The following is a 16,501-nucleotide window of genomic DNA, read 5'->3' as shown; positions in this document are numbered from 1 at the left end:
TTTACTAAGGTTTTAAACATAGTGGTAAACAAGACATTTGCTATGTTTCTAGGTAATACTACAGTATGTCCGCATGATAGTCGTGCTTCAAATGAAAGAAAAACCTGCCAAAATCCCATTGTGGTGTAAAATAGGCATCCCTTTCTCCCAAAAAAATAATCTGGAAAAAAAGTGTGTATTTGGCCAAATACGGTAAATGTAAACCAAACTCACCAGCTAACAGGTGCTGATAAAAGTAAACATGACTGACCAGCTAAAAGGTGCTGATAAAAGTAAACCTAACTCACTAGCTAACAGGTGCTGATAAAGGTGAACCTGGCTCACCAGCTAACAGGTGCTGGTAAAGGTAAACATGACTGACCAGCTAACAGGTGCTGATATAAGTAAACCTAACTCACCAGCTAACAGGTGCTTATAAAAGTAAACATGACTGACCAGCTAACAGGTGCTGATAAAGGTAAACCTAACTCACCAGCTAACAGGTGCTGATAAAAGTAAACATGACTGACCAGCTAACAGGTGCTGATAAAAGTAAACTTAACTCACTAGCTAACAGGTGCTGATAAAAGGTAAACCTGGCTCACCAGCTAACAGGTGCTTATAAAGGTAAACATGACTGACCAGCTAACAGGTGCTGATATAAGTAAACCTAACTCACTAGCTAACAGGTGCTGATAAAGGTAAACCTGGCTCACCAGCTAACAGGTGCTTATAAAGGTAAACATGACTGACCAGCTAACAGGTGCTGATAAAGGTAAACATGACTGACCAGCTAACAGGTGCTGATAAAAGTAAACCTAACTCACTAGCTAACAGGTGCTGATAAAGGTAAACCTAACTCACCAGCTAACAGGTGCTTATAAAGGTAAACATGACTGACCAGCTATCAGGGGCTGATCAAGGTAAACCTGGCTCACCAGCTGTCAAATATTGATAAAAGGTTAATCTGACTCACCAGCTAGCTACTCAACGCAGATGCTTGAAATTTCAGCACAATCTTTGTTTAAGCATGCCATATGGTGGTATTCATTTTTGTTGGAATCCCATGTCAACTTCCTGTTTACCTGTGCATCGTCTGTCCGTAACAAATTTTTGTCGCAGTTTTCTCAGCAACTACTCATCACAGATGCTTGAATTTTAGCACAATCTTTGTTTAGGCATGCCAAATGGTGGGATTCATTTTTGTATGAATTTGATGTCAACATGAGAGTGTATATTCACATCACAGTAGGGGTATTACTAGTGAGCATTCACTCACAGACTTCTTGTTTGTTCTGCATTCACTCACAGACTTCTTGTTTGTTCTGCTAAAGGTAAATGGAATATAAGAAAGCAATCATTTTTCAGTTATTGTAATCATTTTGGATTTTATTCCAGAATACTTCTCAATTGAGAGAGAAGTGTATGGAGACTTCCAGGTTGGAGTGATAAAGCTGGAGAAGCAGATAAGTATTGACATTAAGGAGATGTATGAGGTCAACATCAATGTGACAGATGGACAAAACAGCAATCAGGTAGGCATCAGCTATAGACTGCAGGAATAACTTGTAGTCTAGCCTCATTTTCAGGAAATTTGGCCTGAAGTAAAATTTGTCTCAGTTTGAATTCAGTTTGTGATCAAGACCTGGCAGCTATTTCAATGGGTCTCGGTTTTGTAACAGCTATTACGAGTGTTCTAGTGTTTCATGATCTCATTACTGTAAAGCAACCTTTATTTGCATGCGAGATATATTCACAAGTTTCAAAACCTACATTTAATCGCGAATATAAATAGCCATGAACCATTTATTTTGCTACGTTTTTGTAGAGAATGTTTCCTGAGTCGCGGAAATTAATCGTCGTGGATTGATTTTAAACTGATGAATCGCAAATAAAAGATGATAGTTGGTTTACAGTATTTTTATTTATTCATCAGTAAAACAGCATGTGACATGGATCACCCATGTTTCACTGGAACTCATTGTTATAAATGTTTACAGTCAATAAAAAGATTATTTCAGGGTTACAATGTACATTTTAATAATCATGCAGTTTTACAAATTCGAATACTAATCCATGGTTCTCCATCATTTGAAATTTTACGGTGTTGCAGACTTTATGTGAAGCGCTAATATTTGCAGTATTTTTGTGATCAAATGCACAACTGAACCAGTATTCATTATAATTTAATACAAAAGCATACACACACACACAACTATTCTCAATCACTAATTCACTAACACAAATGATATGGTTGATTATCACAGATCTTACTGTGTTGCGAAAATTTGACTGTGTCAGGGCTGACACAGTAAACCATCTCATGGACAACTCTGCTAATTCCATTGTCATCTTAACTGGAAAAATAAAGAGTTGGCTAATTTTTAAAACGTAGTATCATTTGGTTTCCAGGCGTCATTGACCATCACAGTGGAGGATGTAAATGACCATGACCCGGAGTTCACAGAACCACTGTATGACTTTTCCACCCCAGAAACTGACAATCACACCAGTGGGACCCCCATCAGAATTAAAGTAGGTCAAGTCAATGCAACAGACAAGGACCCATATAAAAACGGAGAAATATCCTACAGAATTGTTACCTCTGATGTGGAGAGCTTCTTCAATATTACACAAGTAAGAGTAATTTTGGTGCAAGATTTTGGTTGGTCACAATGCAGTGCTTAAAGGACTTATCGCATGATTTTTCAAAAATCTTAATTTTATGAAAAATATTATCTACAACCTTGTTTATTAAAATTCTGAATACAATAAACGTTGTTGAAAGCATATTTTAAGAGATATTGAGAGTTGAAATTCAAATACGGCAATATGCATATTTCAGTTGGATTTCGGCGAAATACTGCGCTGACATCATAGGCAACAATTCAGTGATAGAGAGATGAGAAGTTGCACACTATTTACGAAGTTATCAACGACAAATGCAGCTTAATTATGAAAAATGCTGAAAAAATTAATTCCTACCGTGATTTTCAATTACTATAGAAACATTAACTAGTCCTAAGGTATAAGAATTTTGAGATATTTTCGTTTTTTATTCCCAACATTTAGAATCTGTAGGTCTGATTACGGCAATGTTTCGTGATCGGAAAATTATTTTTCAAGACCACCATCCTTTACAAAACATATGAAAGCATACTTGCATAAATTAATATTATGTTAAAAGCGAAGAATAACAAAGTTATGTAATATTAAAGAAGAAGGTATGGTTTTAGCTTTATTGTGCCCTAAAAATTTAATGTTTTCAAAAAGTTTTGAAACTGGCTTAAATATTAGTTGAATATATGACTGTAATAAATCAGGAAAAAATATAGTATGATGGAGTACCATTCTGGATATATGACGTCATTAATTTGATGCATTTCCCTATTTTAAACAGAAAAAGCCTCAAAATGACCCATTTCAAGGGTTATTTTCCTTAAGAAAATAGTGTCCACAGCCGTCGCCCACGTTAATTTTTCGATATGTTGTGTAAAATTCTTTGAAAAATCACATATCTCAAAATCTTTGTGGGCGATGCCTGTGGACAATATTATCTGAAAGAAAATTCCATTGAAAATTGATGTCTTCTGCAACTTTTTAAGAAAATACGAGAAAATGCACAAGTTTATGACGTCACAATTAGCATTTGGAAGGTCATGTGAGAAAAAAGATTTGTATGATCTTTCTGCATGGAATTTCAATAATTCAAAAAGCATGAGTTTTAATTTTTTACATCACTTTTATTTTTAAGAAAAACACAGGGCAACATTTGTATTGAAACCGTACCTTGTTCTTTGTGAATCAGATAAGTTAATACATGTGATAAAATGACAAATCAAATTGTATTGTGATGGCGAGTTTCTTCGTCTTCGCCGCATTCCCTCGCTATCGTCGCTGCTATTTTTACAATGTTAATGGATTTTTCAAATTATTTCTTGCTGACAATTCTAAAATATAAGGTTGAATATGAAATTTCATATCGATAAAATTAGTGATTTGGTCGTCCATAACGCAGAAAATTCAGATTGTATCGCAAATATTTTAGTAAGATTTACGTAAAGAGCTGATCAGCCATTGTTGCCTTTGACGTCACAGGGTCATGTGATCGCTATCTAATTAACTTAGATTTTTAATTCAGGGGTTTTCATTTGAGTTGATAATTGGTTAATTACCGCGGTTTATCCGCAGTAAAAACACAAAATTTATAAACTGTGGTCATAAGGAACGTTTTACACTTTTAATTTAAAATAATTTAGAAACATGCGATAAGTCCTTTAAAAGACACTTTTATCTATCTGTCTGTCTGATGAAATGATTGTTCTGTGTGTGATTTTTTGGCTAGGATGGGGATGTCTTTCTGATTGGTGAGGTGAATAGAGACCAGTGTTCCAATCACAGATACTCGTTTACTGTGATTGCTGAGGATGCTGGTTCTCCCAAACGAACGGTAAGGACAATCAAATACAGTAACTTACATAGAACAATTCTGTTATATCTTAGAAAATTTATTATTCAAGTTAACAAATACAGTAACTTACATAGAACAATTCTGTTATATCTTAGACAATTTATTATTCAAGTTATCAAATACAGTAACTTACATAGAACAATTCTGTTATATCTTAGACAATTTATTATTCAAGTTATCAAATACAGTAACTTACATAGAACAATTCTGTTATATCTTAGACAATTTATTATTCAAGTTATCAAATACAGTAACTTACATAGAACAATTCTGTTATATCTTAGACAATTTATTATTCAAGTTATCAAATACAGTAACTTACATAGAACAATTTTGTTATATCTTAGAAAATTTATTATTCAAGTTATCAAATACAGTAACTTACATAGAACAATTCTGTTATATCTTAGACAATTTATTATTCAAGTTATCAAATACAGTAACTTACATTAGAACAATTCTGTTATATCTTAGAAAATTTATTATTCAAGTTAACATAAATCAAAATCCATCAGTACCAAAATTGACCTTAAAAATCAAATTGTCTACATTGTGATATATGTGTGTAAAATTGCAGGGTTTTACGGAAGTTGTGGTAAACATTACTGACGTAAATGATAATTCTCCTGGGTTTAAGAATGCAATTTACAATGGATCTATAAAGGAGAACTCGGTTAATGGAAGCAGTGTCTCGTTTGTAAGTGTTTGAAATGTTACCAGTTTCAATTGCTCTGTCTAGATGTAGTGTTCCTAACTTTTAATTGGAAAAATTATGTGCAAGGTACAGAAAAAAAATTTACAGAGGAAATTGTTTTCTTTTTATAGTGGTATGTATATGAATCTGATTTATAAGAAAATCAAAAGAAAAAATACTGCCATTGTTACTGGAAGAAATTATTTTATGATTTGAATTTAAATGTCAGTTGACTTGACTTTGTTAGAATAATATCTTCTTTTGAAATTAAAAGTAAAGATTGAAAATTAAATAAATGAAGTAAAAGGTGATTGTTGAAGTGATGTTTAGTGTTTGGGAATAGACTGTTTATTACCAATATAATTTATAGATTTAAGAAAAATATTTTCCCCCTTACAAACATACTTGTTGACAATTCAATTTGTACTTAATTTCGCTAGTAAGATATAACGGCATTAATTTATGTATGATAATCAATATGTTACAGAATCCACCTATTTCTGCTGTGGATGATGATGAGTCAATAAATGGGACTGCTGGAATTCGCTTCTTCATCATGAGTTCTGATCCTGCGGAGTTACCATTTACCATTGATAATACAACAGGAAGAATTTGGGTTAATAATTCTGGGATTCTTGACAGGGAAACAAACCCAAACTACACAATCCAGGTGACTTATCTCCCATCTAATCATTTGGTAACAGTCTAGAGAAAAAAGAGATATGAAATTTAACATCGTTATTTGATGCTTTCTACTGGTTGTCTACTCAGGGATAGTGTGTTTTGTTCAAGTTTTCTGACTTAATAACCAGTCATTTTTCTATTTAAATAAAACATAAAGAGTTGAAACCATCTATATAGTATATATCTTCTACTCAGGTGGTGGCCCGAGATAGACTAGGAGGAGCTGACTGTCTTTCCAACACCACGAGCGTTACTATTAGTGTACAGGATGCCAATGATAACCCGCCACGCTTCACTAATTCTAGTTACAGTTTCAGTATACTAGAGAATGTGGAGTATGGAGAATTAGTTGGCAGTGTTACAGCATGGGATCCTGACCTAGATTACTCACTTACCTATTACATATCCTCAGGAGGGGACGGACATTTCTCTATCACTGACAAAACAGCTGGTGGGTATTCCTTTTTATGCCTCAAAGTCAGTGGCATAAATTCTTTTTAGTGTGTGTTTTTGATTCTTTTTCATTCTATGCCTCTAATGTTGCTTTTAACTACATGGGAAAATTCATGCTTAGCATATATAGTTGTTTATGACCCAAGGGTGTGTCATGTCCTTGTTACTTGGTTATTGTTGAGATGGTGAATGGAGAACAAAATTGCATAGATTGTAATAAAAGCCTTAAATCTTAAAACTATAAATCAACTAGTCAACAGAGGAAGGCTATTAATTTTGGGATCAAAAGTCAAGGTCAAATTGAGAGGTCAGAAAGACAAAACCAGAATGATTGATAAGTTTGTATGATATTTTGTGCACAGAATTACAGTTCAATTTGAAATTTCCGTCTTATACTTGGTGGTGAAATACTAAGTAATCAAAGATGTGTGGGACATAGAGGGCCAAAGTATTTATTATAAATTTGTTAAGTGAGATTTACCCTGCTTAGGGGTGCCTTGGTTTATTAGGGCCCCGCTCTGCGGGTGCCCTATAGTGATCAGTCTGTCCGTCCGTCTAGCTGTCTGACTGTCCGTCCGAGATCTCTTGTCCAGAGCATATCCTCTCTCCTTGGCCCAATCTGGCTCATACTTCACCCACAGAGTGTCTTTGGGTAAAGGGTGTGCGGTGACCTTGAACCATGTTTCTAGGTCTAAGGTCAAGGTCAAAGCAGAATTATATGAAAAATCCTAGTCTGGAGCATATCTTCTCTCCTCTTGGTCCAATGTGACTCATACTTCACTCACAGAGTGCCACTGGTCAATCAATGTGAAGTGATCTTGAACAAAGTTTTTAAGTCAAGGATCAAGGTCAAAAATAGCTTCTCTGTTTAAATTCTTGTCTGGAGCATATTTTCTCTCTCTTTGGCCCAATCTGGCTCATACTTTACCCATAGAGTGCCTTTGGGTAAAGAGTGTGCAGTGACCTTGAACCATGTTTCTAGGTCTAAGGTTAAGGTCATAGCGGAATTATATGAAAAATCCTTGTTCCGAGCGTAACTTCTCTCCCCTTAGTCCATTGTGGCTCATACTTCACTCACGTAGTGCCACTGGTCAGTGGATGTGCAGTGACCTTGAACAAAGTTTCTAGGTCAAGGGTCAAGGTCAAAAATAGCCTCTCTGTTTAAAATCTTTGTTCGGTGCATAATTTCTTTCCCTTAATCCAGTCAGCCTCAAACCTTACCAATTGACTTAGGGTACAGAACATTTGTGATTTTCCTTCCATATTTCTGATAGAGGATATGCATCAATTTTCATAGAAGATATGCGGCATTCATGATTTTTGTGCCGTTTTCTGATGGAGGGTATGGAGCACTCATGATTTTCGTGCCATTTTTTATTATAACAAGAATAACATAGAAGCACTTTAGACTCAAACAACACATCCCTTAATAGTACATAAATGTTCCTCTTCAAAATGAACCCGTTTCAGCTTCCTTACATTTTCATGTTCTTTGCTGAAAGCAGGGCCCTTTCAGATGGCCACCATCTCAATGATATCTAACTTGTTTTATGTTTCATTTCAGGAAACATAACTGTCAGCAAAACTTTGGACCGTGAGAAAAAGGCCAATTACAGCTTAACTGTAAGAGTAAGTGATGGAAAGCATGACGCGAGTGTAACTGTTTTGATTATCCTTGAGGATGTAAATGACAACCTTCCTTTGTTTGAGTCCTCTCTGCTCATGGACAGTGAAATTGAAGAAAGAAATGTCTCTTACCCAATTCAAATTTATACCCTCAAAGCAACAGATGATGATGAAGGAATAAATGCAGAAATAAAGTACTTTTTGAATTATTCAGCTTCAGGTATTTACTAATTAAAATACTAAACAATCTGTTTTTGCATCAAATGAAGTTTGCTACCACTTTCTCAGTTATTGTTATATGTACAATGTTTTGCAAACATAAGTGTTTTCTTTAGTAAGCAATATATGCACATCTGTAAACATTGCTTATTTAGAAATTCCAGCTTCAAACATGACCAAACTCTTCACTCTAAATGAAAATGGTACATTGCTTCTAAAAAGAAAGTTGGACAGGGAGGAAAGGGATAAATACTCATTGCCTGTGTTTGCAATGGATGGAGGAAACCAGACTACACCTGCCACAATCGAGGTATTGGTACAGGACATTAATGATAATGTCCCGGTCTTCTACAACCATGACAACACGACCATCACAAACTATTCCGTGAGCGTGCTGGAGATGTCCCCCGTCAACTCCATCATTTACCTCCCAGTATGTCGAGATAAAGACGCAGGGGAGAATGGAACTGTATCATTTAGTTTAAAAAGTCTGCTTCCTAGTGTTAATGATCTGTTGGCCATAGATACAAACTCGGGGACTGTGTCTATAAAAAGCCCAATATCAGTGAACAACCTTATACACATTACAAATGGAACCAACCAGACCGTCAACCTTACTTATGTTATAACAGCCAAAGATGGAGGAACCCCCCCTCGTTCTACAGATTTCACCCTATATCTTGTCGTAGAAAACATCAATGACAATGCTCCTGTGTTTGAGAAGGCTCACTACAACTTCTCAATTTCAGAAAATGCAACAGCTAGTAAGTTACAAAAGCTTAATCAGGGTTCTCCATGGGCCGTTTAACGTGGCGTCCCCGCCACAGTTAAAAAATCAGCGCCACAGTTCCGCCACAGTTAAAATATTAGTGCCACAGTAAGACAGTCAGTAAGATAAATAAATAAATTTATTAATCAAATAAACTTAATTAAAACTCTTAATTATGTACCGTAAAGGCGTGTTTCAGTTTCTATTGCTAAACTGTTAATGTACTCTAATTATAGGATTCACTGCTTGGCTTTTACAATTGATTATCTTCCAGACCTCGCTAGACACATTGAATGAAAAGCGACAAGCCATTATTTTCACACTTCACGATAATTACAACTGAATTTTAAAATGCCACCAATTAATTCATTACTTTAATAGTTTTACAGATAACTACATGTAAGTTTCTAAAATTGTATTGACACTACAAGTCAAAACATCGTACATGTATCAATCGTATAAATATTCATTTATTTTTGTAACGTTGAAAAATTAACAAATAATGAATACATCCACCAAAATATACAAGTTTAAGATACTTCAGACTAATAATTGCAAATATTTAGACTAGATGTAAATATGACTGGTGACCCACCAGAATTTCGTCTGTCCTTCAATGAACACGGCAGGTAAACAATATTATTTTTTAAATTAGGGTTAAATGCTAGAAAGTTCTAATTACTGGTACTATTACATGTATTTTCAGATTCTATAAGCTAATATTTTTTCTATAAGTTAATATTTTTGCGTTTGGAGGGGGTCTTTTGTCACAGTATACATATATTTTGGAAACATCCTAATTTTTGTTTTACTCTATGTTTTATTGATAAATTGTTTTGAATTTATCAATCATTTTTCCAATTAGTTAATGCCATTAATTAATTTTTATATGAAACTATTGACTCAAAGGGGCAGTGTGTTTTTCAATTTATTTTGTGGTTCCTTAGCAAATTCGGTAGCCAAATGACCGTGAATATTAGCACATCGCGCAAGTCTTGCACCACAGTTAAATCTGAAATGATAGAGAACCTTGAGCTTAATAATGTTTTATAACCACTACAGATCATTTTAAGGTCAGACACTATGTACCATAAATATCTGTTATGTATATAATCTTTGTAATGTATGAAAAATATTCAAAATTTTAATTACATTCTGATTTCTCGTTGTCCTTAAAAAATACATACACTAAAAAATTTGATATTTGAAAATAAATTTTTTTCCAAATAGATTATAAAAGAAAAACTACCCTCTGGTATCTTGCACAAATGCCTTGTAAGGTACCTCAATTTTTTGTGAATATACATGTTAAAGTAGCAATACTTCAATGACAAAATCTTGAAAAAAAATAATATATTATTGAGGAATGTATCGTCTGTCCTTAATGGTTCATTCATAGACCACAGTCCAGACAGTTATCAAAGTAGCTTCCTTCCATTTCATTAGGTTATATACTTTAGTCAATTGGAAGTGTTTAGTACAGTATTTCTTATCAAAGATTAATGGACATCCATTGCAGTAGATGTCTAGTTCACAGTAACTATTACACTTACTGATGAATAACCATCTTTTTCTTTATGCTACATTTTACTTAATTATTATAGGTATACAATTTACACTGAATAATTAAGTTTTATCTAGTCACACATACTCAGGAAATGTTGTTATTTTGACAGATACTTTTGTGGGTGATATAAAAGCTTTTGTTGTCAATGAGACTTTCTATCATCTGACCTACTCCATGATAGAACAAGCCGATGCCTCCTCCAACTTCACTATCACCTCAGATGTAAGTAATAAAGTATCTGTGTTTCCTAGAAATGAAATTCTTCACTGTCACCTCAGATGTAAGTGATGAAGTATTTGTGTCTCTTAGAAATGATACTGTAAGACAGTTTGACTTGCAGCATTTAAAAAAAAAAACCAAAGGATTCTTAAAGATATCTTATTAAACATGTAGCCTGTTGACCAGTACATGAATTTAGAAAGTTTTCAATAATAAATTCAATACAGTATTTGGTACTTGTACCAGACTACATGTATGGGTTTAATCATACCATTAAAATGTTCTCCTCAAGTCAGTTTTTAGCTCTTTTGAGCCAAAGGCTCAAAGAGCTAATGCTATGGCCATTTGTGCAGTGTGTGTAAACTTTTTAGAATATGGGCCATAACTCAAGAACCCCTTGGCCAATTATTGTCTAATTAATCACAGGGTATCCTTGGCTCAAGGGCTCCCGTTTATACTAAATCTAGGGTTGTGACCCTTAAACAAGGGGAGATAATTAGGAAAATAGAAACAAAAGTACTGTTGCTAAAAAATTTTCTTCTCAAGAACCACTGGGCAGATTATCACCAAGCTTACACAAAAGGATAAGGATATTTTGTAGATTAAAATTTGTTCGGGGATTTACCCTTGGGCAAAGGGTGTGGTCTCAAGGTCACTTAAATATATCAGGTACTTATTGAATTAGAATCATCAAACTTTGTAAGTTGATGCATCTTGGATCCTCAAAGTATGTCATCTGAAAAGTAGGTCACTGTGACTTACTTTTGGAATCATCAAACTTAGTTGATGCATCTTGGGTCCTGAGAGAATGACAAGTGATAAGTCTCAGGTACTAATTGGCTTAGAATCATCTTGGGTTCTCAGAGTGTTTCATCTAAAATTTAGGTCATGACGACCTACCTTTGGAATTTCAAGGGTTTATCTAAATATACAGGATACTTAGAGGCTTCAAATAGAAGTGATAGGTTGTACAGTTTATCAGAAGAGCGATTCAAGGCCCTTGGGCCTCTTGTTTTTACATTAATATATTTAGACATTTTGAAGTAAATTTATTTTTTTAGGGAAAGGTTTTTACAAAGGGAGTCTTGGACCGTGAGACTAAGAGCCAGGTGACATTTGCCGCTAGGGTGGTGGATGGAAGGGTGCCAGAGAGGACAGCCTTTACTGTGGTGGGTGGTCTATAACAACAGTTACAACAGATCACTGACCATATCAACTGTTGTCTGTGATCCTCATTCTGTATTTATAAGTAATCTTCATGCATTACCAAAAAAAGCTAAAGATTTCCCTGTGTATGTTTTTTTAGCCCAATCTTCCACTATTTCCTCATCCAATGCAATAAATATCATTTCAAGAAATTTGACTTTCAATGAATATCTCAGGTACAGACATACAATGTTGGAAAAGTAACCTCTTTCAACTTTATAGATGAAGGATGCTATCAGAATAGTCTAACTGCAATATTGTTCATTGTAACAAGAATTTTGTTTGCAAAGAGTTTTGCCCAGTAAAATTTATGGGGTGTTTTAGTCATTGTGCCAATACTTACTTAGCAGTTAAAACTACTTTAATCAAATAGGTAGCCATAACTTTGTTGGATGTAAATGATAACAATCCAATGTTTGGGAAACCAGACTACCAGTATACAGTGACAGAGAATGATGTTAACCCACCCCCTCTTATTGTATCAGCCACTGACAGGGACCAGGGGGAAAATGCTCAGCTTACATACTCACTCATAGGAGATACAGGTAATTATAGATACTCACTCATAGGAGATAAACAGTTAATAGAACACTCAGCTTACATACTCACTCATAGGAGATACAGGTAATTATAGATACTCACTCATAGGAGATAAACAGGTAATAGAACACTCAGCTTACATACTCACTCATAGGAGATACAGGTAATTATAGATACTCACTCATAGGAGATAAACAGGTAATAGAACACTCAGCTTACATACTCACTCATAGAAGATACAAATAATAGAACACTCAGCTTACATACTCACTCATAGGAGATACAGGTGCTAGAACACTCAGCTTACATACTCACACATAGGAGATAAACAGGCGATGGAATTCTCAGCTTACATACACAATCATAGGAGATACAAGTAATAGAACACTCAGCTTACATACTCACTAATAGGAGATACAGGTAATAGAACACTCAGCTTAATACTCACTAATAGGAGATACAGGTAATAGAACACTCAGCTTAATACTCACTAATAGGAGATACAGGTAATAGAACACTTAGCTTACATACTCACTAATAGGAGATAAACAGGTGATAGAACACTCAGCTTACATAAACACTCATAGGAGATAGACAGGTAATAGAACACTCAGCTTACATACAGGCTCATAGGAGATACAGGTAATAGAACACTCAACTTACATACTCACTTATAGGAGATACAAGTAATAGAACACTCAGCTTACATACTCACTCATAGAAGATACAAGTAATAGAACACTTAGCTTACATACTCACTCATAGGAGATACAGGTAATAGAACACTCAGCTTACATACACACTAATAGGAGATAAACAGGTGATAGAACACTCAGCTTACATACACACTAATAGGAGATAGACAGGTAATAGAACACTCAGCTTACATACAGGCTCATAGGAGATACGGGTAATAGAACACTCAGCTTACATACTCACTTATAGGAGATACAAGTAATAGAACACTCAGCTTACATACTCACTCATAGGAGATACAGGGAATAGAACACTCAGCTTACATACTCACTCATAGGAGATACAGGGAATAGAACACTCAGCTTAATACTCACTCATAAGAGATAAACAGGTGATAGAACACTCAGCTTACATACACACTCATAGGAGATAAACAGGTGATAGAACACTCAGCTTACATACTCACTCATAGGAGATACAGGTAATAATAGATACTCACTCATAAGAGATAAACAGGTGATAGAACACTCAGCTTACATACGTACTCATAAGAGATACAGGTAATAATAGAAACTCACTCATAGGAGATAAACAGGGTATAAAAGAACTATAAGCTCGCATACTGGCTCAATAGATAAAGGTCATAAAAGTCTTGGCTTACAAACTTTCTCATAAGAGATGCTAGAGGTAGAGCACTCATACTGGCTCATAGGAGAATCAAGAAACGGAACACTTAGCTTATGTACTGGCTCATGGGAGATATAGGTAATAGAATTATCAGCTCAGTTGAGATACAGGTAGTGGAATATTCATACAACATACTCACTCATAAAGAAGATGCAAGAAATAGGACTCTAAACATGCACTCTCGCTCATTGGAGATAGACAGTCAAGTAATAGAACTGTCAACTTTCATATTTGTTCTGACATACTCACTGATGAGTGATAAACAGCTTATAGAACACTCAGCTTACATACTCACTGATAGGTAATAAACAGCTTATAGAACATTCAGCTCACATGCTCACTGAAAGGTAATAAACAGCGTACAGAACATTCAGCTCACATGCTCAGTGATAGGTGTTAAACAGTGTATAGAACACTCAACTTACATATTCACTGATAGGTAATAAACAGCTTATAGAACATTCAGCTCACATACTCACTGATAGATAATAAACAGTGTATAGAACACTCAGCTCACATACTCACTAATTGGTGATAACAGCTTATAGAATATTCAGCTCACATACTCACTGATAGGTGATAAACAGCTTATAGAACACTCAGCTCACATACTCACTGATAGATAATCAACAGCTTAAAGAATACCCAGTTCACATTCTGATAGGTAATAAACAGCTTAGAACACTCAGCTCACATACTCACTGATAGATGATAAACACATATGTTATAGAACTTTTAGCTCACATACTCACTGATAGGTGATAAACATGTTATAGAACTTTTAGCTCACATTCTCACTGATAGGTGATAAACATGTTATAGAACTTTTAGCTCACATACTCACTGATAGATGATAAACACATTATAGAACTTTTAGCTCACATACTCACTGATAGGTGATAAACACATTATAGAACTTTTAGCTTACATACTCACTCATAGGTGAAATAGACTATAGAAGATTCTGGTCACATTCTCTCTACTATGCTTGTATCTACAAACTGTTGTTTTGTTGATATAGATGGGAGGTTTGTGCTGAATGAAACAACAGGGACACTTGGAGTGAATGGTTCATTGGACAGAGAGATGGACACTTACCGTTATTTACAAATTATGGTTAGTGTTTTAGCTGTAACGTGTAAGCTTATAAATTTTCAATTTGACTTATGTGCATGGAATTGATAATTCAAGAAATCATTGCTATTAATTAAGTAAAATTCAAGGGGAGTCAATATTTGTTTATAGCATAAGAAGAACATTTTTACCATTTTGAAATTCTTGTTAAATACAGTAAAACACACTATAATGAAGTGTCAGGGAGGGAGGATTTTGCTTTGTTATAAACGTAACATGTTATATCTGTTAAGTTCACAATATGTTTTAAAGCCACAAGGAATAAAAGTCACTTCACTGTAAGCATCAATTCATTATATTAAGCATGTGTACTATAAGCATGTTTTACTGTATTCATTTGTTGAAGAATGTGCAAATTCTATAGTTTTTTGTGAGATATTTGCTGAAAATTTTTTCATATTTAAATTTACTCAAGTCCCTTACTTAGAGATTATGTAGTCACATTAAAGATTCATATAAACCTCTTTGTAGGCTGTAGATAATGGATACTATCGGCTTTCTTCTACTGTCAATGTCACAGTAAGAGTCTGTGATGTCAATGATCATGCTCCAAAATTTGAGTCATCACAACTTACAAGAAACATATCAGAAAATCTTTCAGGCGTACAGGTAATGTGTTTTCATGGAAGTGGTTTAGATAAATTATAATTAGGGCCCCGCTCTGCTAGTGATCAGTATGTCAATCTGTCAATCCATCTTATTTTACCCCTTAAAAAACAAAGCTTCTGGGAGGATATTTAGGAATCACCTTATCCATCTGTATTTGCAAACTTGTCTGGGCTATGTATTTGTAATGGAGAATCTTTGGAAGCTCTTACTTAGTACAGTGATCGTTTGTGACCCAAGGACGTGAATTGACCTTGACCCATGGTCATTCAGGCAAGTTCAAGGTCACCTGAGAAATAGTATAAAGATTTTGTCCAGGCTATAACTTTGTAATGGAGGGTCATTAAAAGCTCATCATATTTGGTACAAAGATTGTTTATGACCTGAGTATAAGTTGTGATTCAAAGTCATTTGGACAAGTTCAAGGTCACTGGCATACAAAGTATGAAATTCTTGTCCTGGTAGTAAATTTGTAATGGAGAATCTTTGGAAGCTCTTAGTACAAAAATTGTTAATGAACTGAGAGTGTGTTGTGTCCTTGACCCAAAGTTATTTAGGCCAAAGTTATTTAGGCAAGTACAAGGTCACGGGCAGAAAAAGTAAAAAAAAATTTTTGTCCAGGGTATAACTTTGTAAAATAAAATGATAGGAAGCTCAAATTTGGTACTAAGATTGTTTATAAACTGAGAATGTGTCATGTTCTTGACCCAAAGTCATTCAAGTTCAAGGTCACTGGCAGAAAAAGTATAAAATTCTTGTATGGGATATAACTTTGTAATGGGGAATCATTGGAAAGTCAAACTTGATACAATGATTGTTTTTGACCTGAGGGTTTGTCATGACTTTGACCCAAGGTCATTTTGGCAAATTCAAGGTTACTGGTAGGAAAACATGAAATTCTTGTCCAGGCCATAACTTTATAATGGTGATTTATTGGTAACTCATACTTGG

General features: G+C 34.7%; 1 protein-coding gene across 1 annotated transcript in view; it reads left to right on the top strand.

The window, feature by feature from the left end:
- LOC133204436 (protocadherin Fat 4-like) overlaps nucleotides 1-16,501 on the top strand; it is a 50,570-nt gene that overhangs the window by 1,820 nt on the left and 32,249 nt on the right. Inside the window, exons 2-14 of the mRNA XM_061340163.1 lie at nucleotides 1,378-1,514; nucleotides 2,392-2,616; nucleotides 4,325-4,429; nucleotides 5,028-5,147; nucleotides 5,632-5,814; nucleotides 6,024-6,279; nucleotides 7,846-8,127; nucleotides 8,282-8,890; nucleotides 10,572-10,684; nucleotides 11,743-11,850; nucleotides 12,261-12,432; nucleotides 14,832-14,926; nucleotides 15,416-15,553. Of these exons, the coding sequence (XP_061196147.1) occupies nucleotides 1,378-1,514; nucleotides 2,392-2,616; nucleotides 4,325-4,429; nucleotides 5,028-5,147; nucleotides 5,632-5,814; nucleotides 6,024-6,279; nucleotides 7,846-8,127; nucleotides 8,282-8,890; nucleotides 10,572-10,684; nucleotides 11,743-11,850; nucleotides 12,261-12,432; nucleotides 14,832-14,926; nucleotides 15,416-15,553 (2,543 nt within the window). The remainder of the gene's footprint in view (nucleotides 1-1,377; nucleotides 1,515-2,391; nucleotides 2,617-4,324; nucleotides 4,430-5,027; nucleotides 5,148-5,631; nucleotides 5,815-6,023; nucleotides 6,280-7,845; nucleotides 8,128-8,281; nucleotides 8,891-10,571; nucleotides 10,685-11,742; nucleotides 11,851-12,260; nucleotides 12,433-14,831; nucleotides 14,927-15,415; nucleotides 15,554-16,501) is intronic.

This window comes from Saccostrea echinata, unplaced genomic scaffold (genome assembly GCF_033153115.1).
Source record: "Saccostrea echinata isolate AGI-Se365-2 ecotype Australia unplaced genomic scaffold, CSIRO_AGI_Sech_v1 ptg000053l, whole genome shotgun sequence".
Classification (NCBI taxonomy): domain Eukaryota; kingdom Metazoa; phylum Mollusca; class Bivalvia; order Ostreida; family Ostreidae; genus Saccostrea; species Saccostrea echinata.
Note: the sequence above shows the minus strand (reverse complement) of the source record. Positions and strands in the feature narration are given on the sequence as shown.